Genomic DNA, 24,864 nt, shown 5'->3' with positions numbered 1-24,864 from the left:
CTCTTGAGATTACTGGATCGCTAGGTTAGTGCAATTGCACTTAAAACAACAAAACCCAAGCATCTTTCGTATGCTTTTTTGCACTATTTCCATGCATACCTTGAAAGAAACCGACTCTGAAACAGAAAAGTGGATGGGTGAAACTCTACCGTTACTTTCATACAGCACAAAACAGGAAATGAGTGCTTTCTTCGTTGAGCACTGGGAGGAAATGCTCAACATAGAAACTGCACTTCTCAAGAGACTCTGCCTTACGTTGTGTTCCCTCATCAAAGAACTGCAGACAGCTTCAAATTGACTTTCTAAGCTGTAGAAAAACTCTGAGAGGAGGAAGAGCTAAGGTTTTGGAAACAGAGCGAGCGTTCCTGGCGTAATCTTGAGAAGAAAAGTGGAAGTACGAGGGAGTGGAAAATGAGCTTGAAGAGGCGCCGGTTGATGAGCGCGAGGGAAAACCACGTCGAGGAGCCCGGCTCCTTTCCCGCTGTCCTCGGGCTTCATCGACGGCCGCGCGGGGGCGGGCCCGGCCCGCAGGGCAGAGGAGCGGAGGGCCCCGAGCCCTGCACCTGCCTCCCAGCTCCGCCCCGGAGCCCGCCCCGCGCGGAGGCGCTGCCGACTCGGGCCGGGCCGCCCGGGGAGCGGAGCTGCTACCGGAGCTGCTGAGTCCGCTATGGGTACGGCGTACGCGCGGATGCGCTGCATCAAGATCTTGCTGTTTATCTTCAATCTGAGCTTCTGGGTGAGCGCCGGGCCGGGGGCGGCGGGGACGGGCGGAACGGCGGCACCTGCGGGGCGCGGGCTGGGCGGGGGGCGCGGGGCTGCGGCGGGAGCTGCCGGACAGCGGCCCTGGGCTCGGCCGTGCTGCCGGACCCCTGCCGTCCCGTGCCGTACCGCAGCCGCGCGGGGCTGCCCCGCACCGGAGGCGAGCGTGGAGGAGGTCCGCGAGTACCCGAGTACCCCTGCACGATGGGCTGAGTTTACACCGCGAGAGCGCACCGTGCCTCTGCTCTCCACTTTTTCGTAAAGATACATCTCTTCCTGGAAGAACTTGATGTACGAGGGCATTGCTGAGAAGAGATAACATCCTGTTTTCGATGAGAACTTGAAATAGTGACCATCTCCACAACAAACATAACTTTGCAAGCAGCGGAGGCCGGGTGAGATTCTCCCAGCATCCCCTGCAGCGTGTTGCAGTGGAACCCTTCTGCACAGTGTGATGCTTTTTCATAATATCATTCCAAATGGCGAAGAATAGCATTTATTGCAACGCCCTAAGGAGATCAGAGATTGCTCACCGTTTCGTAGCACAATTTATTTCAAGTTATCTTTTTTTCTGTACTCCCCATGTTGTGTTTTCTCTTCTCATGGTTTTCCAGTTTCACATTTAGAAATATAGCTTTTTAAAACATCTTTTTCTCGCTTTCTGATTCACTGGGAAAAAAAAAAAAAAGGCACATAATAATCCTGTTCAGCCTCTCTGGAGCAACCAGCTTTGAGATTTTGTCTCCTTTAAACACAGTTACACTCAATGCTTTTCCTTCTTGGTGACAGCTCTGCAAGCCCTGGGTACACAGCGCTGCTGTGCTCAGGCTCTGGGAACAGAATTATGTTGCTCAGCTGCAGCTGCAAGTTAGTGAGAGAAGGACAAAGCTTTGTCACAAGAGTGACAATTACTTGTGTTTTGTTATCTGTCTTTTCACTGAGATGGAAGAAGCCAGCTCCTCAGCTGGGCTGAGGCGTTCCTTTCCAATGCTTCCAGACTGTCGTGGGCACTCAGTAGCCTGGATGGGCAAGAGGGTCTGTGCTGCCAGCAGTCTGCAGGCTGAGCCCGGTCTGTAAGCAGGGGAAGTACAAACACCAGGACCAGGACTCTGCGGTGTGACACGTCTTGTTCTTCACCTTCTTGGAGGGAAGTGGTAATTCCAAGCCATATTGGCCTGCTTTCTTTGCCTTCTGTAGCAATGCTAGCTGAATCATAGTGCCAGGCAACGCGAGACAGAAGCAGAAAGCACTGCACCGGGTGCCCCAGGATATAGTCAGCAGTAGGTGTTTGGTGAACTTCGTTCAGGCTGCGTGGTTGCTGCAGACCTAAGGTCTGAGCCTCCATCATTAGAGTAGGAAAGCGTTCATGGAATCCTAGAATATCCCACGTTGGCAAGTACAAGGACACAAGGACTGAGTGCATTCCCTGGCTCCGCAAAAAGACTGCCTCAATTCCAAACCCATGTTTGACAGTGTTGTCCAAATGCTCCTCGAGACCTGGCAGCTTGGGGCTGTTACCACTGCCCTGGGAAACTTGTTCTATGCCCAGTCATCCTCTGGTGCAGAACTTTTTCCTAATACACAGCATGACCCTCCCCTGATGCAGCTCCATGCTGTTCCCTTGGGCCCTGTCACTGTCACCAAAGAGCAGAGCTCAGTGTTGCCCCTCTGCTCCCCTGTGAGGAAGCTGTGGGCCGCCATGCGGTGGCTGTGGGCCACCATGATGCCTTCTCTCAGTCTCATCTTCTTTGGACAGAACAAACTAAGAGACATCAGCCTCCCCTCACACTTCTTGCCCTCCAGACCCTTCACCATCTTTGTAGCCCTCCTTTGGACACTCTCTACACAGAACTGCGCCTGGTCCTGTGGGCCTGAGACTGCCTATAGATGTTTCGCCTCATCTGACATGCCTTGACACTCCTTTTTGATCTTGCCATTTGCTTTAAAAGGAATTTTTCCCTGAATTTGATAGCCTCTCATGCTTCTTTGCTAGCCATTTATATAAGATATTGTGCACTGTAATAATCATTTCACCTCCGAGTTCTGATGGGGAGTCCCATGGTGGTTTATAGGAAAAATGCCCTGCCAGAATTGGTCCAAAGACACTTAACTTTAGCACATCTCAAAGAACAATAGAAGCCTTTATTTCTGGTAAGCCTCTAAACAGAATCATTCTCACAGTTCAGCAGCAGCAGTAATTCTGAAATGGCTGAAAGTTCTCCTGTTGTTTGGTATGATGATTGAGGTCCAGCTGGTCTCTCTGTACTATCATATATCTTGTGACCCTGGAACTGGACCTGTGATGCCTACATGGAAAGGGGGGATCTCTTAGCAAAAAAGGCTGTTAATTTGCCTTAAAACAGGTAAGAGGGTTGAAAAAAAGTAAATGAAGATACTTCTGTCTAAATTTGATTTGTATCATGCCAGCAGTGGTCAGTTACTGGTCCAGCAGCATTCCCCCAGGTCATGTTTTTCCTACAGTAACAGCATCTTGACTCCAGGCTGAGGCCTTGAGTGGTCTCCTGCATACAGTATGACTACAGCGCAGTCCTGGGTCTCCTGGTAGGAAGGAGAGGAGTGTTTCTCATTGGATTTTCATCCTGTCTGTTCTCGTGGGCACACACCTGCTCACCTCTCTGGCCTTTCCTTTCCCAGTTCCTTGTCCATTGCAATTCAGGCCAAATTTTAATGTCTGAAGGAGCTTACGTACAAGGTTTGAAAGTCACTGGTAAGTTAAGAAGCACCACTAAGCTGAGGAGCTAGAAGAACAAAGTGTATTGCACTATAATAGGAGTTCACAGTTACCAAATACTAGCAAGAGCTTCCTGCATTTTCTGGCAGTGTAATCTTGAGCTATGGGATTTCAAGAAAGTGTGAAATGCCACGGACACTTTTTTGATGCTCTCCAGCCAATTGTTATTAAAGTGTTGATTAGTCTGTGTGTTTTCCAGCTGGCAGGATTGGCTGTCATTGCCTTTGGTCTGTGGCTGCGGTTTGGTGGGGCTATGGCAGAGTTTGCTTCAGACAAAAGGTCTCCAGAGTATTTCTTCATAGGTAAGTTAAAGCGGCTGTGATGACAGTAGCCATTAGCTTTGGCAGCCCTAGCTTTAGGGCATGACAAATAGCTCAATCATTGAATTATATGAAGGCCAACAATACCTGATCCAAACTGCACAAAACTGGGCATTCTGGTGCTGTGTCGTGTGAGGGATGGCTTTCACCCTCTCTCTTTGTTATCAATTTCCTTAGGCCTAACTGAACTCTTCTCTCAGACTTGATCCACTCCCCTCATATCCTAAATGAATTGTGCTTATACTGTTGTAATAGAAGTAGAGATGGGTCAGAGAATTCTGCAACATAGAGCTCACCAATACATCCTTGCAGAGTTTTCTGTGCAGCTTCTAACCAGAAAAACAACAGTGCCATTTCTGAATGCCTCAAGTACCAGCAGAAGAATAAGACTTTTGCTCACCAGTCCTCCCTGTGTCTGTACACAGAGGCCCTCAGTGTGATTTTAAGTATCAGAGCAAATCCTTCTACAGCTGAGAACTGCACAGTGCTCAGTCATCTCAAGAACTGTTCATCCAAGTGAGGCAGGAAGCAACAAGTTCCCCAAGCCCACAGGTTTGGTATTGGTCACATCTGATTTTAGGCATTTAACAATTTTTTTACTCCCTAGCATTTCTAGTTATGTTTTTGGGAAATGCCACCTGTACATTTCCATAGAAGTGTTTAAATAGCAGCTGTCTAGGTTGGCCAGCAACTGCATTTCTCCATCCGCTGGCAGTTGCAACTTGTCTTTACATTAGAAGGGAGAGATTTGTTTCTGTTTTAATATTTCACCCCTTGAGATAGATTCAGTCAGTAAAATCCAAATTGTACAATTATTTTTGCCATTTGAAAATGTCAGGTGAGAATGAATACCCATTCAGCCATCAAGCCATCCTGGCATGGTGTCCAGGACTTGAGTTGACCCTGGATGTCCAAACAGTCAGTTACCCATCACAGGAATATTGACTGGACTGTGCAGTTACTTTAAATACACCCATTCTCTTAACAAAGACCATCACCCTGATACACCACAGTCTTAAGCCAAAGCTTTTTTGATATATGCATGGAACAAGGCCAGAAGCACAGAGCTGGCTGTACAGTACTGAGGGAATAAATGGGTTGAGTGTTAAGTCCAGCAAAGCTTTCGCTGGAGTTTAGAAGGCTGAATAAAACCATTCAGATGGAAATGTGACTGGGATCTGAGAGATGCTGCAAAATACTTCGTAGCATCTCCACTGACACAGAGAGCCAGAAAGTATGATTTACTTTTTCTCTTACATCTGAGCTGCTGCGTGAGCAGCACATTGGACCATTACCTTTATTTCCAGATCCAGTTTATACCTGCTGAATTTCCTGTGCTTTATCTTGAAACTCTTCCCTGCCTTACCAATGTACATTTGATCTGGGGATTGAACAAGACAGAGGGATGGTTCTGTCCTTCAAATTCAACTAGTGTTGGTTTGTTAGAAGCCAAAAAGTAGTAAATCCTGTGAAGAGAACAAGTACCAGCTTTGCAGTGCAGACTGCAATGCTGTGTAAACAAGATTTTCTTTGGTGGACAGATTTAATCTGCTTCAGTCCTGAATAAGAACTACAAAAGCTATTGAGAATTGTTCATTTTAGGAAGTCCTGGGGAGTGTTCTTGTAAAAGTTTAGTCATGTTCTGTGACATTCAACTATTGGGCTGATTGTCACATATATTGCTAACAGAGGAAGTGATAAGGAACAGGACATAAATATGTTGAGAATTCTTTTTAACCTGCACTTTTGGCTGAACTCTCAGGCAAGGTTTTGACCCTTTTTTGTAAGAGGCAGTGTGCTCTTAATTGAGCAAGTCTGTTAAAGAAAAAAAAATAATCTGCTCCCCACTCTCATAACAAACCATGGTAAATGCTTTTATGACTTCTGAGCGTCTGAGAGGTCAGCCAGTCAGAAATCTGAGCATGTCAACAATCTGTGACTAAGGCAATGGTAAAAGAATGGTGATAAGTTCAGTACCAGTGTTTTAGGCAGCAAGCACTCAATGGCCATGCTTTAGTGCTTTAGCTCTTTAGGAAATCTCAGCGCTAAGTCCCTCGAACATTTGTGCATTCAACACATCTCATGGTGTTTCTAGGAGTATTGCTTATTTGGCTTTCTGCATTTGCTCAGTAACGTGCGTTCTGGGTGGCAGCCAGATTTTTGCATAGCAATTCTTAATATGGAATACTGTGCAGTCCACAAGAAGCAGCTGCCCAGAGGGCTGAAGGAGAAAGCAGATCATCAACATGACCTGGAGATATAAACATACGGCCGTATATTTAAAAACAATTTACTTAGCTCTACTACACTGATTGCTCTTGTGATAACTCAAGCCCCTGTGATCAGATCAGCTCAGCTTAATGTCAGTGCTTGGAACAACACTGCAGTTGCACTTAGATGTTTGTAGGCTGAAACACTGTCTGGAATCACCATCTTGTGGGCAACATCTCCTTTTCTTGCTTTCAAAAAGCAGCATATTCCATTGGTTTTTTTTGTTTGTTCATTTGTTGTTTTTCTTTTTTTAACCTGTCTTGAGTTGCCAGCTGAAGCTACCCAGCCTCTCTCTGTTGTTTCCTAGTGATTTTTTTTTCCTGGATCGGAAATTTTGTTTTAGTTTAAAATAATTGGTAATTATATCCTTGCGTTTTCCATTAGGCTGGAATGAGTGTCCCTAAATAGCCCTGTTCTTTACCAGCAGTTCAACCCCTGGAACAGTTCAGGCCAGGACTTGGCACTTAGGCCCGTTCAACTTTTCCAGCCAATTAAATGTTTTTGTTGGTTTGAGAACAACTAGCAGGCAGCAGTGTTGAGGTCAAGCACATATGTGGTGTTTCCTGTTGCTTGTGGTTTTGTGTTCAGTGATCTATATTCCCCACTTCAGCTTGCAGTTTTTTAACCTACAACATAGGGGGATAGAACTGGAACTCCATTGGCTCCACTGGATGTATCTCACAGAGTGGAAGATATGTTTTCAACTATGTATAAAGAGCAGCCTTCTAAAATTGGATATCTTCTCCTTCCAGGTCCCCAACTTTTGGAGTTCCCATTGCAGTGACGAGGCATGACAATATTTTCATGTTGTTCCATCCCATCGTGTTTTTTTTTTTTAAAAAAAAGATGATAATAATTTCAGCAAAGGTCAACAGCTGGATAGTAACCTCTTTTATCTGAGTTGTCTGTGGCACTGTACTGACCAAATGGGATAAGATCTTTTGCTCCTCCTTTAATTAGTTATTTGTAATAGTGCTGTTCTTAAATTAAAATATATATATATACACTTAAGCACAGGTGTGAAGACTGAGTGTCATCTGAGCACAAGTTGAGCTTTTATCAATTGAAAACTAAGATAGGGACTTTTTAAGTGTCAGTTCAAGACATTTTCTCTCCTCTCTTTGCACAAAAGTCTGTTTTGGCTCCATGGGCAATGTGGAGGACAAATTTAGTGTATCCCTAATAAATGAAGTGCAGAGGGTCACCTCACTGCCAGTAGCACTGAAAATGAGGCCTCATCAAGAAAGGTAACAACTGATGAATGTAAATGGATCAACTTGGATGACTCTCAGAACTGGCAGCACTGGATCATTGCTTCTCCGGTACAGACACAGCTCACAAAATTTCTGCTGTGTTATGGTCTTTGCTCCAGTTCCATGATCCATGCTGCAGTCCAGAGCCAGACCAGCTGTGGGTAGAAGTTATAGGGTGGCTGTGGCTTTTTCTTGGGGTCTGAGAGAGCATGAGTGATCATTCTGGCTTTGAACGGTACGGTTAGATGGTGCATGCCTTAGGATATGAAGTCATGTCTGGAGTTGAAGGATATTAGTATTTTTTCTCCATTGGAATGGATGCCCATGCAAACAGGAGTTGGCTAGCAGTTAAATCCATGTAAACTGCAATTCCTGTGCCTCATTCTGTTATATTCTATTCATGTATTTTGGAGTCAAGCACTGTACCCTTAGTTAGCAGTATTTTCACTCCAAAATCCATAGCCTCACAAATTTTATCAGTCTTAAAATGAGAGCTGTTGACAAAGTAGTTTCTGTGTAGAGACACAGCACCACAAGTGGAGCATCGGGTGGTCCCGCTGTCATGTGTATTGGGCCTTGCAGAGGCTTTTAGTATGCACTTAGAATGTAAGCAATGAACTGATCTGTCTTTCTTCCTATCATCTTCTGTGCAAGTTCCTTCTACAGTTAAAGAGTGGTTTGGAAAAAGCTGATAGTGGCCCTGAGTAGAAGATGAAAGCTGCTGCACTGGAAATCAGCTTAAAATATATGATAACCAATGACCCCCTACCTCCCCCCCCCAAAAAAAAACCCACCCAAAAAACCTAAAACAAAAGAAGAGCCACTACCCACTACCTCAGCTCTGACAATATGATTTACTGAGTGCATGGGGTATTCCCTGGCCTACCTCAGTGAGGGATTACACAGTTGTGTTTTATTCTGGTCAGACTGCCCACGCAGAGGCAGCTGACAGCACAGTGGTGTGCAAGCCAGAGCTGCACGGGTTCAACACTTAAACTTTTTCCAAAGCAAAGAAGGCAGTAATGTTGTTGCATGACTGAATGGCTGCTGAGGACAGTATGACGCTGTGTAGAGATGATTCTGTTTGTCATCTTTAGTGTATGTCAGCTTAGCAATCTTGAATCCTCAGTCTAGCCATGTTAAAAATCATAAATGAAATTGTTATATGCAGAACCACAGGGCCAAGTGTTTGCATTATACTGTCCATTAAACACTCTAAGAGGTATTACAGAGGTACTGGGAGGCATCAAGCCAGCTTGTACCTGTAATGCTTTTGTGGTTCCAGGAAGATTAACTACATAATATCTGTTTATAGAATATGTCTGTGCATTATGCTCAAATTAAAGGTATGCTCCAGTTCTCTAGAAATTCGTCTTCCTTCAGAGGACTCTCTTCTCTCTTCTCCGTGTATGTTATAAATGTATACAAAAAAAAATTATACTAAAAATCTGTTCACATAAAAATGATAATCTGTAGTAACAAGCCTAGTAACTCTGCCCCTTGGTGTAACATCGTTCTTGTCTGACTTATTATTTCCAACCTCTACACGTGTTTCCCATCTTTCCCAATAGCACATTTGCACTACGGGTTCCTTGCTGTTCTACTTAGGGTTTGAAAGCCTCAATCCATCCAGTGAGATATCTCCAGGACTATAATTCACAACCTCGGGAAAACCTATTCTGGTCGTGTCTGGGTTCTAGGACTCCTGTCATCGCTGCCTCTGGATCACTTATGCCAAGAACAGAGCTGCTTGTTTTCTCACTGGAGTATGAACAGTTGGCGTTTTGTTCACTGTTACTTACTCAGCCCAAAAAAGAAAGAGTAGAACTATTTAAAATGGAAAGTGACCATAGCAGCCAGGTAAACAAGAAACCCATGTGAAATAAAACCAGAGAGATGGTGCATGATTGTCTGCTCTGGCTCTTTACAATAGGCTCTAGGCGTGGATTTGTATCTTGAAGCTGTCAGTAAGATTTTGAAGAAAACCAGCTCTGTGAATGGGTTCTACTCCAGACTCTGAATTGAGTTCTCTACCAGCCTAGGAGGCTGGCAGAGTATTTGTGGTGGTGGTGGTGGTGGTAAGGATTCATGTCTGAAATAAGAATGGCTTTAATGTTCACATTAGTAGGTTCCTAATTTGCCTGGTTTGCATTATATTTTCTTTCTGCTTCATTAAGCATTGGCATTATATATGTCTGCCTATCACATTGCAGTGGGATATCCCCTTTGCGATGGGAGCTAGCTGAGAAGTAACCTAGTCACTGAATTTTTTACAAGGTACTCTTCAACATACCTGGTTTGAGGCAATCCCAGACAGACTGGGCAATGGGTGGATAGAGTGCAGCCCTGTGGAGGAGGATGTGGGGTTGTTACTGGTGTATGAAAAGCTCAACATGAGCCAGAGTGTGCGCTTGCAGCCCAGAAAGGCAACCATATGTTGGCCTGCATCAAAAGAAGTGCATCTTTCAGGTCAGAAGATGTGATGGACCCCACCTGGAGTACTGCATTCAGCTCTGGGGCCTGCAGCATGAGAAGGACATAGACCCATTGGAGTGGGACCAGAGGAGGGCAACAAAGATGATCAGAGGAGTGCAGCATCTCTCCTATGAAGTAAAGGCTGTAAAAGCTTGGGTTTTTAGCCTAGAGAAGGCTCCAGGAAGACTTTATAGTGGCCTTCCTGTACTTAAGGGAAGTGTAAAGTAAAGATGGGGAGAGACACTATCAGGGAGTGCAGTGACAGGACAAGAGGTAATGGCTTTACACCCAAAAAGGGTAGGCTGAGATCAGATATTCAGAAGAAATTCTTCACAATGAGGGTGGCGAGGCCCAGCAAAGTTGTGGATGCCCTATCTCTGTAAGTGTTCAAGGCCAGGATGGATGGGCCCTTGAGCAACCTGGTCTGCAGGAGGGTATCCCTGTCATTGGCAGGAGGTTGGAATGAGGTGGTCTTTAAGGTTCTTTTCAACCCAATCCATTCTATGTCTATTATACAGATGTCTTATTTCTGTGTGAAAGGTTACATGTCTGTATATATAGTGGACATTTAAAAGCATCTTTAGTTCGACAGATGAATATATATTTACATGTCCTCAGTATCTTCCAGCTAGAAATAGCACTCTGAGTATCAGCGGTTACTAATCCCAAGCTGAGCACGGACAAGCTCTATAATTAACTCTCCTGAACGCAGGATGGAAGAAGGTGAATTTGAACTCCTGGCTAGCAAAACTGTGGGGCCAAGGGCAAACAGCAAATCCAGCTTTGTTTAGTGGGTGGTGTGAGAAGTTCTTCCTGTAGCATGCCTTAAAATGGAAGTTCTGACTGAGGTAGCGGTTTAGTTGTGAGTCATGCAAGTGAAATGCTAAGGCTGTTCCTCAGGCAAGAGCAAATCCAGAGTTTGGAAACTGGTCTTACCCCTGAAGCTCAGAGAACTTTGTCTTTGCTAGCTGGAAGCAACAGAAAGGAATGGGAAGGTTTCTCTCCTGGCTTCCTGATCAAAAAGTCTCTTTCCTAAGTTGCCTGATAACTAATAACAGGGACAGAAGTAGAAAGTAATATGCAGAAAACTGCCCAGGAAACATCTTCGTAATTACACTGCATTTGTCACCATGGAGATCTCAGAAAATGGCAGTTTGGGTGTTTGGCAGTTGAAGAGCAGGTTCTGCACCTTGCATTGAAACTAATGTTTTTTCCAGTTCTCCTTTGACAGGGGGCTGACCTTTACTCCTGACCTACATACATCTTTGTGTATCTTTCCCTCAGTGAAAGCCACTGTGTTGTGAATATGTGTACAAGCATTAGCTTAAAGAATGCTCTGTCCTAGGAAGTCACGAGATGCGGAATATTAAAAATCAAAAAAATACATAATATGAACTGCCAGCACAGTCAGCAGCAAATCCCACTCATCCGCTGTGACACATCTGGCAAAGCTGTATTAATTATAACTGTTTTATCACTGTTTAGAAGAATGGGGTTCATTTTCCTGGCACAAGAAAGGTGCCAGGGCATGAAGGATGGAGGAAGAAGAGAAGAACTGCAGTATCTGGGGTGGATATCTGGCTAATGCAGTGGTGACTGGATAGTGACACACCAATGAATGGGCAGCAGGCAGGAGTCTGCTTTCTTCACGCGGGCTGCACCTGTGAGGCAGTATCCTCTGCACTCGTCTCTCCTCTTTTTTTTTTTTTTTGTTTCCTTATTTTCATTTTCCTAGCAATCACTGCAAACTCTCATTTGTAGAGCTTTATATAGTCTAGGTCACACAAGGCCTGATAGTAGTAAATGCCTGCAGCTCTGAACATTTGGGCCAGATCTTAGTATATTTCAATTTGTAATTGAGAATACTAAAAACTCTCATGAGAAGTTTGAGCAGCCAGAGCTGAGAGGAGGGCTCACTGTGCCATCTAGTGTGCTCAATGTGCAGTTCCAGTGTCCTCTCATTACAGCATGGGGAAGGAAACGAAGCTGCTTTTTCAAGCAGTAGACTGGCATGGCAGATCTCTGCGTCATCCATGTTGCCTACGCAAGTCCAAGATTAGAATTACAAGACACTACTCAGAGCCTTTGGTACTTTGTCTGGCATGGCATCCAGAGACAAAACTCAAACACAGTTGTGGTGGTTTGATAGAAACAGACACCACACACGAAGGCTGTTCATGTTTACAAGTGAGGAAAGAGAATTCTTTGCTCTCGTTTCCTTTTGTCCTAGATAAAGCCCATATTAATAAATAAATAAACAAACAAACTGTTGGATAGAAGTATTTTCAGCGGCTTTATAGATGGCAGAAATTAATGCTATTCCTCTTACCCCTGCAGTTTTTGTACTACCAAGTTCTTAGCACAGCTAGTATCCTAGATTTCTTGTTCTAAGTATGGGGCTATAGTGCCATCTCCCATGTCCAGTACTTGTCTCAGGACTGCCCTTTGTTGGCCATCTCATTGACAGATTGCTTCATTATCCTCTTAGTGCATTTAGGCTGATGAACTACTACTTGCTGTTTTCTTTATATCATTAAGTTTGTCTGCAGGCAGATAACTAATTTGGCCAGTAGCCTCAAGTCCATTCTGCAACACAGTCCCACAAAGAGGTTCTGTAAGGTGTCTGAGCATTCTGCTACACTATTCAACAACTGCAGAACATTAAGCTGTGAATGTGCAGAGCAGGAAAGCAATGCAGTGTTGCCACTGGCTGCTGCATGTGGATAGCATGTATCATGAGATGTATCATGAGTTTGTAGGCCATGCATGCGAGGTTTTTGGCATCTAAGTCTTGGACACTACTCATTTTCATAAAGAATCACTTAATATATATATATATATATATATATCTGATGTGATTTTCCTGGTTCTGTGATTATATCCGTTTTTAGGCAACTCTTTTCCAAGTCTTCAGATCATAATGCAGTGATATAACAACATTAGCCTTTAAAACCTACTCATGTCTTGTATTTTGACACTGGAGGGGCTCTCCCAGTTGTCGTCTTCTTTCCAGAAGCACTCAGCTCTTTTCCCCAGACAAAGTCTGGGTTTCACAGGAACATCATACTGTAACACCTGTACCTTTCCTAGACACTTTCAATTTTTTCTTTCTATGTACTGCCAGGCAACTGGTAGAACACAGATGCCAAGTCCTTTTCTGAGTTCTACCCCTGCATAGCAGTACACCACATTTCCAGTCCCAGGTTCCACAGAAATAAGCCCTCTGTTAGTGTTGGTTTTTTTGCCTTATGTTCCTCACTAAAGAGCTGTAAAGTGGTTTAGGATGGTATCGTGTGTGTTCTTCCTGGACTGAGCTGCTCTCGAGAAAGGAAACTTGGGAGGTGGAGGTCTTCATCTCTATGAGATTCTCCAAGAATTCTGAAGAAATAAATCATTGGTTTCGTTTTGTGGTGAGAGCATCTTTTCTGGGTAGCAGATGTTCTTTGTGAAAGCCAGAGACCACTGTTGCTTAGAAGTTAGTGTTTTTGCCAAAACAGGCATCAAACTTTGAGAAGAGAAACATTGAATTCTGATCTTGATTTTCCCTAGGACTGTATGTATTGGTGGGAGCAGGGGCTCTTATGACCACAGTTGGATTCTTTGGGTGCTGTGGAGCAGCGCGGGAGTCTCAGTTCTTACTTGGAGCAGTAAGTAAAAGGTTTCAGGGGCCTGGAAGTGCTGTAAAATGATTCCAAAGCATATGTCTTTTGTCATTAATGGAAGGATCTTCGCTGTCTGAGATCTGAAACGTCCTATGTCCTTTTACTGGCTAATCTGTCATCTCTAGGCACTGTGTTGATACGTAGCTTCCATACATTGCTTCCCATGATGCATTTCCTGGAATTACCTTGTCTTTCCTGAAGTTACCATCTGAGCCACACCTTTGCTATTTCCACCTTTGCTTTCATAGTACAAGAAGCCTGACTTGATGCCCTTGTCACTGACCCTGTTCATAAGCTTTCTCTGTCGTTAATTGTGCAGGCTGTTGAGGGCTGGACTATGATAACAGATTGAGTGGCAGTACACGTAAAGCACATTGTGCAGGGTAAACTAACATAAGGTTCTCTTCTACCTCTGCAGTTCTTTGCTTGCTTGTTGGTGATATTTGCAGCTGAGATCACTGCTGGAGTATTTGCATTTATAGGCAAGAAAGTGGTGAGTAGCAATCTAATTCTAAGGTAATAATAACGGGGCAGTTCTGGATTCCTATGGCTGACTGACATACAGGCTGGCTCATATTCAGGAAGGCTTTCCAGAAGACTTTTTCCTAGCAAGACTCTTTAATATTCTCATCTGCAGTAAATGAGAGCTTGTGTTATCACAAGTCCAACTTCAGAATGGGATGCTGGTTTTGCCACCCTTCCTCAATAAAGACTATCTGTGCTGTTGCAGGAACATCGAGTAGAACTACATCATAAGAGTGTATTTCTTGGGAGAAGGGCAAATAAATTCAAGCACTGAATTTATCCAACTAAGAGCTGTTTAGCCAAAACACAGAATACAGCAGATTCTGACCCATACAGAGTACCTCTCAGTCCCATCAGGCCACAAAACCTCCTATCTTTCCTATCATGTCTACTTCAGTTTACCAGGAATAATTTTCTGCTCTGGAGGTTGATGACTCAAGCTGGAAATCTGCACTGGATTGAGAGTAAGACTTATTTGCCTCTCACTTGGCAAGTCTGATTTCTGCAGGCAATACAGGAAGCCCAGAAAATCTATGAAGACATTTATGACGAGTACATGAAAAACCCAGGGAAGGTCAACAGAACCATCTACCGCTACCACTTGGCCGTGAGTAGTCATCCTGAGCTTAAATACCTTGTGTTACTACTCTGCTGTCCCATTACCATTTAAAATTCAGAATGTCCCCCATGGAGGTAGGGAGGAATAGAACTGAGTGCTGCTTAAAATGGAGTCAGAGGCTCATGGCTCTGTTTCCTGATGGCTCTGTCACAATTTTGGGTTTTAGATCCCAGGTGATTCCTACCTTTGGAACTAAGAGTGGCCAGGCGTTTAAATTTGAGATAATGCTTCTGGTCTCGTGCAGAAGATATGTCTATTATGGACATTTTTTATTTTAAAATCCATGCATAAATACACCGAAATGCAGAGAGAAATAGAAAGGTGAAAATCTGCATTTTTTCCATGAAAAAACTGCCCAGTGTCCTAGGAACAGCAACATTACCAATAGCAAGTTAAGTGACTGAACTGAGACTGAACCGAGCAGAGAAAAAAACAGAACATAATGTGTGACTCAATTCTGGCCACCCAAAGAGTCAGTGTCAGAATTAGAACCTGTGACTTGGAAATGTCACTTGTGTCTATCATCCTGTCTCTACAGTGCCTCCCATAGAGATTAGGCCCTAGCATACAGCATTCTCACATTCTTTAGAATAAACATTTCACAACCTCAGACCTTTTTGTCCTTCTTTCATGGCTGTTATTTCTAAGCTGAAGAGGAATTTCAAGCATTTTGTGGGAGAAAGGCAAACAGGAAAAACAAGCCCTCTGAAACACTGACTTACTAGGGCCTGCAAACCTAGCTCTATAGTCTGTCAGAATTCTAACATTCTCTGTTGTAGCTTTTGTGCGTTGTTCATAATCTTGTATGCGTTACTAGAACTTTCTGCATTTAAAAATACCCATTTCCTTGGAATCCAGGGATCTGATTTTCCAGAATCCACTTCTTTGGTTTGTTAATAAGATGCTTGTGGAAGATTTTGTTAATACAAATTTGTCTGTTCGCTGTTGAAATTGATTTTTGAGAACTTTGGCCCATGCAGTTGGAAGTCTTATCAGAGGTAGCAGTTGGTATACTGAATACATTTATGACTTGATCGGAATTGTTTCTTCTTTTATTTAGTTATCTATTGTTATCAGTTGACTCACAGTCTATGATTTTTCCTTCTTTTGACTCTCTCCCTCTCTCATTTAGCTCCACTGCTGTGGTAAAGATAATTTGGAACAACAAGTGGGATTACCTTGCCCGGAGAAAATGCAGGTGCCAAAGGCAAGTGTCTTCTGTTCTGGTTGTTCTGATAATTTTTCATGTCAGTCATTGAGTAAAATTGGAGTTGCTCTATGCGTAAAAGAAAGAAAGAATATCCTTTTCACCTTGCAAATCCCAGCATGGAATTTCCCTATGAAATACAACAAAGCAGAAGCAGAAGTAAGCTGGAGGAGCATGCCCAGCCCTAAGTTCTAAAGCCTGTTTGCTGCATCCATGTTAGCTGTGGCAGTACTACACAGTCTGGAAATCAAGATGGGAATGATGCAGCAGAAGAGGAGTCATAGAATCATAGAATCATAGAATCATAGAATGGCTTGGGTTGGAAGGGGCCCCAAGGATCATCAAGTTCCACCCCCCCGCCAAAAGCAAGGCCAACAAACCTCCAGGTCTGGCACTAGCCCAGGTTGCCCAGGGCTCCATCCAACCTGGTCTTGAGTCCTAAATGAAAGGCCTTGTGAAAGCTGAATTTTGTCAGCACTCTGTCTTAGTAATGCATAGAGACCCCCGATCAGACGCTGTATGGTTATTAAGGATACTTTTATTTCTGGTTTGGGGGGAATCTGCTTATGAGTACTGCATCAATCTGAAGGGATGTGCTTCTTGATTTAGCATGGCCTATCACAGAAAGGGTTTTAAACTGAGGGAAAACTGTAAGAAGATGAATGGTAAGTGTCAGCATGTACAGACAACAGGTAAATAATAGCACATGCAAGTACCAGTGCCTCACTAGGAAAGGCAGTATGCTGTGAAAACTGCCCAACAAAACACAAAGCATAGATGCAAGAATTAGAGCAGTGACTGCAATAATTCTTTTTGTGTCCAGCTGGTGTTTAGTGCGAAAAGCTAGCTGAGTTGTTTGAAGTGTATTTTTCTAGGAGTGAAAATCTTTCCATTTTGTTTTTAATAGAACTGCCTGGTTGAAATCCATAACGTAATCGATGCCAATCTGCATTTAGTTGGAATTGTTGGAATTGCGATTGCTGGCACCACAGTGAGTAAATCCATCTTCTCACTCTTTTATTGGTATTTGGGCCCAGTGCCCCATCCTTTGCTCATAGGTCTGTTCTGCAGCAACTGCTGAGCTTTCTCAAAAGTGAAACTATTCCTACTGCTCTCAGTGTGTCCTCTCTCTGGGACACACTGCACCAGTAGACTTAGGTGACTTTGTTTCACCAATTCATTTTGTGACCCTAGAGAAGATTGAAAGAATCCAGTGGTAATCTCATTGTTGTAATGGTAGGAAAGTGGTGTGCACATGAACTGAACTGAAAACCAAGAGGCCACAGGGGCATTTCAGCTATTCGAAAGCAGCTGCAGACGTGGATGTGTTAGGGCCTTAGAGATCCATTCTTTATGGTTTCACATATAGAAAAGAAAGTATGAATCCTTTCTGCAGAAAACAGCTTTTCAGGAAAATGCTATCTGTAGCATTAGTTCAACGTGTAGGACGTAATATCAAGCCACAATTAATGACGTCAGTGTAATTTCTCTTAATAATATTAACATTTGGGGGCTGTTATGCTGGCCTTCCCATTTAGAATAAGGAGCAGTGAAACCAGTGTGGGCACAAAATCTTTGCTTTGAGTATCAGTGAAAACTCTTCTGTTAATTGTCTGATGTCGTGAGGTTTGTAGATAGAAGCAGTCACTTGCTACCCTGAAATAAATACATTCAGATTGCAGTCTATTCAATGCCATCTATTTTACAGTTGTTTTGCAAGTGGATCCCTAAACTGCATTCCTTCTCTTCCAGATCTTTGGCATGATATTCAGCATGGTTCTCTGCTGTGCTATCCATAACATGAGAGAAATGATGTGAAACTGTCACTGCACAACTGTGTCCAGAAGCTTTATGAGAAGCACTCTTCTACCCAGCTTAATAATTGTAATGTATTTTAATTAGTGTTTTAACATACTGAGAGGAAAATATCCCATTAGGTGTGGAGGTGAATTGTATTAGTTACAGTAAAACTGAAGTGAACAAAAAAGGGTTTTAAAATGTCCTTTTTAGTGAAAAGAGCCGAGATGGCATCTAAGACTAATTTGATTTTTAATGTTTGTATATGTGCAATTAAGAGCTTACATATCTATAGGCATTGTGTAAGTACATGCGTTTCTCTCATTACAGATATGTTTGCACATTAGCAAGTATCTCTGTATGTAGTACCTTATGTAGGTAAGTATGTGCAAATGGGATATGTTGTGTGTCCACATTTGCATGCATATTTTTCCAGTCTCACTATGCAAGAGTGTGCACACACCCATAGGTTGCTTGAAACACTTTCATACCGAGCCCCCATTTGCCAAGAACTGGCAGAGGAACAAATGCCATTTTAAAAAGACCCAACATCCATTTTGTAACTGTTCCATCCAGACCCCAAAGAGAAAATGTATTTTGTTTTAAATGACTTTATTTTTAAAAAGGGGTCTGCTCTAGCACACTGCTTCCTGGGAGATCTTCCAGAGCCCCTGGACGTGGTCCTGGACACGCTGCCCTGCGTGGCCCTGCTTGAGCATGGTGCTTGGACCAGAGGGACCCAGAGGTCCCTTCCAACCTCAACCGTTCTGTGATCTGTGACTTCATTGGCATGCACAGACTGGAGTTTTGTTTCTATTTAAGTCCAGTTGCATTTTCATGCAAGTACAGAAAGCTCTGTGGGAGGAAACAGTCCAAGGAGATCCGGGCTAAACAAAGGGAGGGAAAGAGGGGAAGAGGTAGGAAGCTGGCAAGATTCAGTGGTTTGGGAGCGACTGTAACGCACAGTGTGGTTAACTTCCCAAGCTAGCCTGAGACAAAAACCAAAACCAAACAACCAAAACCTCTATGTGTTAAAGGGGCCACTAAAATCTTTATTCAGAAGTCCCTTTATGCTGTAAGACTCTATGATCTATCATGCTGGTGCAGGAGTAGAACCTACATTAAGAAAAGTAGCAGCCTTTGTCAGGTACCCTGTAGAACATAACTGGTCTGTAGAATCCAAATGAGGAGAAAAAATGGTCAGGGAAAAACACACAGCACTTTAATATCCTCTGGTTTTGCTTCTGTGACTATCACAGCTTCCTGGGGGCTCCTACCTCAACCTCCCACCCCTTCCTGCAGGTGTAAGGCAGAAAAGAAAGATGAGACTTTTTCTTTAAAAATAAATAAAAATAAATAAAAAACCAGAAGAACAGAGCCATCAAGTAAATTTTCTTACTGGCATTTGTAGATTGCATGTCAGGTATAAAAAAATAGTGTTCTTGAAATACCTCAGGGCTTGCATTTGCATCATTTGTTTCTATATTGTTATTTTTATATTCTTCATGCTTATTTATGAGAGTGTTCCTTTTAAAGCAGCCTAGAAGGGAGAAAGCTTATTCCCAGAAAGAGCAAATAAATTACAGCAAGGGCTCCAAATCTCTTAGTTTTTGGCTTACTGCAGTTAATGTAGCATTTCAAAGAATAACTTCCTCCTAGCAATATCCATGTATCAGCTCTGACCCTTTAACTATTACTAGTTCTTATGCAGTTGTTCCTTTTTAAGAGAATAGGTATAGCAGAGTTCAGTTACATTAAGTATCTCAGTGAAATGCTCCATGATGCCTAACGAGACTTGGCGTTTACAAGTCATTTATCTCACTGAAACATGATGGCACTTCAGGTAATATGTGCAGTCCAGTGCACGTGTTTGTGTGTAATACACATCCCTCACGATGCTTTTCTCTCATTTCCAACAGAACCTCCAACTTCTGTCACTTTTCTGTTACTTCAGTATTGGAAATGGTGCTGCTGTTCCATGTTTCCCACTTAATTGACACACCTTGCTGGCTTTTACATGGATGCCGCTTTCCAAATTGTTCAGCCACGATCTGTAACCATCCAGTGACACTGATGCTGTTGTGCACTTGTAGGGGAACCATTAGGTCAGGGCTTGAGCTGGTGATTGTAGCACCTGGTGAAGGGGTGCTGTTGGCCCAAGGAGCACATTGCTTGCACCTGTGCTCTCCCACCTGCCCAGAAGGGCTGGAACCAGGGCAGAGCCACCCTGGGCTCATATAAGGGGCAGCCTCTGAAGGGAGAGCATCTCTTGGACCTAGGCTGCTTTGTGAGATGGAGTGCTGTATGGTCAGAGAGCCCCTTCACCAGCTGGGTGAGTTCAGAGCTTCTTTCTGTATTATATGACATTGGCCTCCCTGTGAATACTTTGTCTGGTATTGCCCTGAGCCACTCAGAAGCTATTTTGCTTTTTTTTTTTTTTTTTTTTTTGTGAGCAGAACAGCACTAAACAAGAGCTGTGGTAACAGCTGCGTGCTCAGCAAGCACTGACAGCTGAGCAGCTTCCAGGCTTAACTTCAGGTCCCCATTTGACAGGGAGGTATTGCATCATGGACCAGTGAGCTCCTCTCTTGTTCCAGCTCTTAATGGTGCAAAACCTTTGTTCTTTACTGCCAGTACAGAATAACTTCCAAGCAACTACATTGTGTATCCTCAGTAAGAAAGCTTTCCAGAGGTAACTGACTTGAAGTCAGTGCCTAAGCTTCCTCAAATACAGCTCATGCTCCAAAGCTGCATGTCAGGGTTTAATTAATCAACTTCTGCTCCAGGTATGTACTCAGTGCCACAGAAGTCAGCAGGTGTACTCATCTAGTCCTGTCCTTGGTGACTGTCTCAAAGGAAAGTGGCAAAGCACCAAAGCCTTCTGGGGATAACTCTGAAAGCACAACACATCTCCTTGCTATCCAGTCAACTGCTTTGTTCTCAAGTATAAAACTGTAAATAGTTAATTCCTTTGTTATTTCTTTGAAGATATTGTTCATCATTCCCTTGTCTGGTTCTCCTGGGTAACTGACTCCAGTGGGAGCTGCGTGTGTTACAAACCAACCTCAGCCAGTGTTAGCATCTTGCAGAGGCTGAGCAGGAGCTGATTGATCCCTACAAGAAGGATTCATGTTTCACTTTATCCTGAAAGTGATAGTTTTATTGCAAAACCTATTTCATGTGTATTGAGAAGGAAATGGGGTTGTCTTAAGCCTCCAAATGCTCTTACAGCCTTCAGAGGCTGATTAACAGCATCAGGTGCTGTTTGTAGGGCACCTACACAAACAGAACTCGCCAACCTCACTTCTGTTGGTGCTCCAGCCTCCACTGGGTTCTCCAAAACACAAACTGCTTCCAATGTGACATTTGTTTCTACGGCACAAATTCTGATTTGTGGCAGAAAGGGGATATCTGTTTTTGGATGCCATGTCTGTAGCAGCATTATCTCTATCACAGCCCTCTGTGCGAAATGAGAAGGAAATGGGCCGATGTTTATTCTGTTGCTGAAGGCAGCTTTCACTTCCCTTTGGTTTAATGTGTACTAAAGTGGAAATGTGTTGGTCTTATTGTCTCAAATTTGAAACAACTTTCTAATAAAAATAACCAGCAATACAAGACTCTCAAACTGTCCTCGTGCCCTCCTGTGTGCTCCCATGCTTTGCTGTGACTTCGTGGCTGGAATCAGATCCTTGCCTCTTCTCAGTATCCTAGGGCTGTCTGCAGATCTATTGCTTGGTTACGTGAAAAGACATCGTGACATGAAGCATGGTCACCCAAGTGCCTGACGGAAGGAGTTCTTCCCTTGAAAAAGGATTGTTGCTGGATCCGAGGGTCTTAAAGTTGAAAACACATTGCTGAAAGGCCAAAGGGAAAAAGTGCTTTGAGAACATGCAAAGGGGTATTTAAAATGGTGCAGTAAGACTCACTTAAATGTCTTAGTTTTTGTTGTGTGTTTTTTTTAGTGTAAAAGAAGTCATTGCAGCTGTTTTCCTCTCTGTGCATCCCCATAGGCTTTGACCATAAAAGTAGACTTAATTTTTGCATGCGTATCATTAGGCTGAAGGTGAGTCTGTCAGATGCAGCCATGAGGGATCATTGTAATAATTCTGCAGTGTCATTTATTACTGTAAGGAGGTATAGTTCCTTTTCTTTTTTTCTGCAAAGTGTTACTGAATAGCAAAGTCTGCTCAGATAACTTGTTCAGAGCTTGGTAGTCCAAAGCTCTCTTGCGTCTTCTTTCCTCGTGTTTTTTATAGTTGTACTGGGGCTTGGGGAACATCAGACATTCTCACTCCAAAAGAAAGTATTCTGTGACTTGCTGACTCACCTCTCTTGGTCCAGCAGCTGTAGAAGTGGCCTTGTATGAATCTAGGACATCTGCTTTATTGTGTTTGCACGCTGCATGCTTCTGCACTTGAGCCACGTTGATTTGTCTCTGACTGCTTATGCAGGATGCAGGTATCTCTGGCTGCTGTAGCTGTCACCCCCTGAAGCAAACTGTTCGTAACAGTTCCCTGCTTATCTCTGTATTAACTATGGAATGGCACCAGGTGCTGCTCTTGGACAAAACTCTTGGGAAGGTCGATATGTAGATTTAGGACTGACTGGCACTTAGCAACACAGCAAAGCCTTTCCCATGTATAGCTGTTATTTATTCCTAAGAATAAATCCTATATGCAGGAATACATGAGATGATTTTTAAAAGAGCAAGACGCAAATAGCAGCTCTATGCAGCTTGCCTCCCACACAAACAAAACTGAAACTTTTGGTTAATTCTAAGAAAATCAAAATTAAGGTAATATGTAACTTGGTTGTGTTGCTTTGTAGTTCTTTTTTTTTTAACCCTCTTCTGGTGTTGCTGCAAGCAGAAATAAACAGAAAAATGAATGTAAGATCTGTGCTGAGCACACAGTGGCTGTGAGGGTTATCAGCAGGTTAATTCTCAGTGGGCACAATGGCAATTACGGAGCGTAGACAAGGATTCAAGCTGAGCGTAACAAGTTTGATTTCACCTTTCTGGATGTAGGGATGTTCTGCACTTGTTACTTGGCAAAATAAGGCAAGTATTTGCCTGGATAGCTGAAAAAGAGTATAAATATGTGTCTGTAGATATAGGTGATATCAACAGATAAATCTGTTCAATTTAATACTCCCCTTTAAAAGAGAATTTTATTCATAGATACACTACACATTTGCAATCACTGAACAATGAAGAGAGCTCTAGTGAGATAACCCCCTGTACAAGCCAAAACAAATGGCTGGGAAGCAGCAATGAAATAAAGCTTTCAACAGTGATTTAACACATTAGAACATTTTATTTAATGGGGCTTTGAAGCTCTCACTGCTGCGCAGAGCTGCAGCTTCTTAGCTCAGAAATAGTTCTTGTAATTCCTTGTTGGTCAAATATTTTTACCACGTTGTTTGTATATACAGTAGGTTTGTTCTCCTGGCTGCATCTGCAAAGACATGCCAAATGGTGATCCTGTTCCTCAGGGGAGCATGGGAAGTTTCACTTATTTTCTGCCAGCCGTATTCATGTCTTTGGTGCAGCCCTGCTGACCTGTCTGTGGTCCTCTTGGCTCAGCAGATGTCACATGGAAATGTATTATTTTACATTTATTTTCCTATTCCTGGGTCTGCACTTCTCACCTGTGTGTGCTCAGCACGTGTGATGGGACTCAGCCCCCCAGTGCTCTGTAGGGGCCAGCTGACCTGTGCAGGGAAAGGGAGGTTTCTTCCTGAGCTTTGCTTACCACTTCCCTTCCAGAGAACAGAGTAACAAGGCTTTTCAGTGTAATACCACAAAAAAGAGGGGTTTACCCTGCTAGAGCAAAGACATGAATTGCTATGCCTGGTGATGCTAATGGGTGCAGGTCTGGATGACGCTAGGGATGAAGTGGAACTGTAGTGTAGATAAGCAACCGCGTGTGCTTCGTCCTAGCTGACTGCACAGTGCAGCTGGGGCCCTGGAAACTTTCAGCATGGCATATGTGGAAAAACACAGCTGCTACTATGAGGGCTGCAAGGATGTGTCAATCTAATTGAAATGTTTAATACTGAGAGCATGCGTAGTCTAGTTCTTAGGTACATCAAGTATTTTGTTTTGGAGTAACTCTTCACACAGTACCTGGAGTTGATGAGTAAAGGCCCATCCGTACACAGTTTGTTCTTCTTCCCTAAAGTAAATTAGAGTTGAATACTAAATACAAATCTTCAATCCCATGATTCTGCTTCTGTGCATGTCAGAATATCCAGTTCATTAAAGTAACTCTAGTGATCCCTCTTCAGAACAAAACGTCGTGCACACCAGTTTGCAAACCTGTTATGAAACATGGTTTTATTTATGCTTGGCTGTGAGCAGAGGGGTACATTCCTGCCACGTTCCGTTGGAAGCTTACATGTTACAGAGCTTCTGTGGCTTAGTGCAGTAGTTTGTCCTCACCTTCTCGTGAACACAGTCACTGTAATCAGTGTTACATTTACCGCACTTGCAGCTTATGGCCACGGGGTAGGAATAGTAAGGGATGGTGTGATGAGGACAGCCCGGAATCAGTGCTGTTTGATACAGCATCTCTTTGTATGTGCACACGTTTTGGGACAGAGCACTTTTGAGTAGCAGCTTCTTGCCATTGCTGTCCTACAAAGAAAAGAGAAACGCGTTGTTTCACTGAAGCGTACATGAATGTCAGATGTCTTCCTTTGATGCGTTCTCAAATGCGCAGGAAGCAAAACCCCTTTGTGCTTACACTAGCTCTGAATTTTTTTGTGTGCTTCTGTTCGGATCTGTCTCTTTGAATCCTCGTCTGACTGGAGCTCTCTGCACCTCCAGTAAAGCTCACCTGGTTTTCATGGTTTTAACTAACCTCCTGCTTGGCTCAAAGTGCTCACAGCATTTTGTGTTACATATTCACTCCCTACTGACCAGGATGGGAGTTAAAATGCAATATTGAGTAGTGAAGCTCAAACCGTGTTTGGCATGCCCACATGTACAATATTCTTCACAGCTACCTGTCACAGCAGTCATTCGTGGCCTTTACCACCTGATGGATTGTCTGCACTAGCAGTTACTCAAATAATTTACATTAACTGAACCAAATGTAATTCCTTTCTCACCTGCACCACCCCGACCCCACAAACTGAATACAGAAGCTCTGCGGCAACAGCAGCAGTAAGTTCATCATTATGCTAATGTTATAATCTCCATAGTAAAAATGATAATTATGG

The 24,864-nt window shown here is 43.4% G+C and overlaps 2 protein-coding genes across 6 annotated transcripts in view; one reads left to right on the top strand and one right to left on the bottom strand.

Annotated features, from left to right (window-relative positions):
- Positions 235-21,265, top strand: TSPAN2 (tetraspanin 2). 3 transcript variants are annotated; one of them, XR_002432839.1, is made up of 9 exons: positions 235-736; positions 3,711-3,813; positions 13,380-13,477; positions 13,911-13,985; positions 14,526-14,624; positions 15,769-15,843; positions 16,751-16,834; positions 17,596-17,727; positions 17,971-21,265. XR_002432839.1 is itself a non-coding variant. In XM_021377388.1 (8 exons), the coding sequence occupies exons 1-8, from the start codon at positions 668-670 to the stop codon at positions 17,659-17,661; spliced, it is 669 nt and encodes a 222-aa protein (XP_021233063.1). In that variant the 5' UTR covers positions 236-667; the 3' UTR covers positions 17,662-21,265. The 3 variants fall into 3 exon arrangements, 1 of the variants encoding a protein (XP_021233063.1); XR_002432840.1 differs by having other exon boundaries at positions 236-736; positions 17,596-19,972; positions 20,427-21,265; XM_021377388.1 differs by having other exon boundaries at positions 236-736; positions 17,596-21,265.
- The window catches only part of TSHB (thyroid stimulating hormone beta), a 7,891-nt gene continuing 5,939 nt past the window's right edge, over positions 22,913-24,864 (bottom strand). For all 3 annotated transcript variants that reach the window (XM_021377338.1, XM_021377337.1, XM_021377339.1), the window contains one exon: positions 22,913-24,277. In XM_021377338.1, the coding sequence (XP_021233013.1) occupies positions 24,035-24,277 (243 nt within the window). In that variant the 3' untranslated portion in view covers positions 22,913-24,034. The remainder of the gene's footprint in view (positions 24,278-24,864) is intronic.

Source organism: Numida meleagris, chromosome 25, assembly GCF_002078875.1.
Source record: "Numida meleagris isolate 19003 breed g44 Domestic line chromosome 25, NumMel1.0, whole genome shotgun sequence".
NCBI lineage: Eukaryota > Metazoa > Chordata > Aves > Galliformes > Numididae > Numida > Numida meleagris.
The sequence above is the reverse complement of the archived record's forward strand: the minus strand, read 5'-3'. Positions and strand labels throughout refer to the sequence as shown.

Bases quoted from the DNA above. Each gene is read 5' to 3' on its own strand.
- TSPAN2 (XM_021377388.1), top strand. From the start codon at position 668: ATGGGTACGGCGTACGCGCGGATGCGCTGCATCAAGATCTTGCTGTTT. The intron at 15,844-16,750 runs GCAAGTGTCTTC...TGTTTTTAATAG, and splicing joins AGAAAATGCAGGTGCCAAAG to AACTGCCTGGTTGAAATCCA. The intron at 16,835-17,595 runs GTGAGTAAATCC...CTTCTCTTCCAG, and splicing joins TTGCGATTGCTGGCACCACA to ATCTTTGGCATGATATTCAG.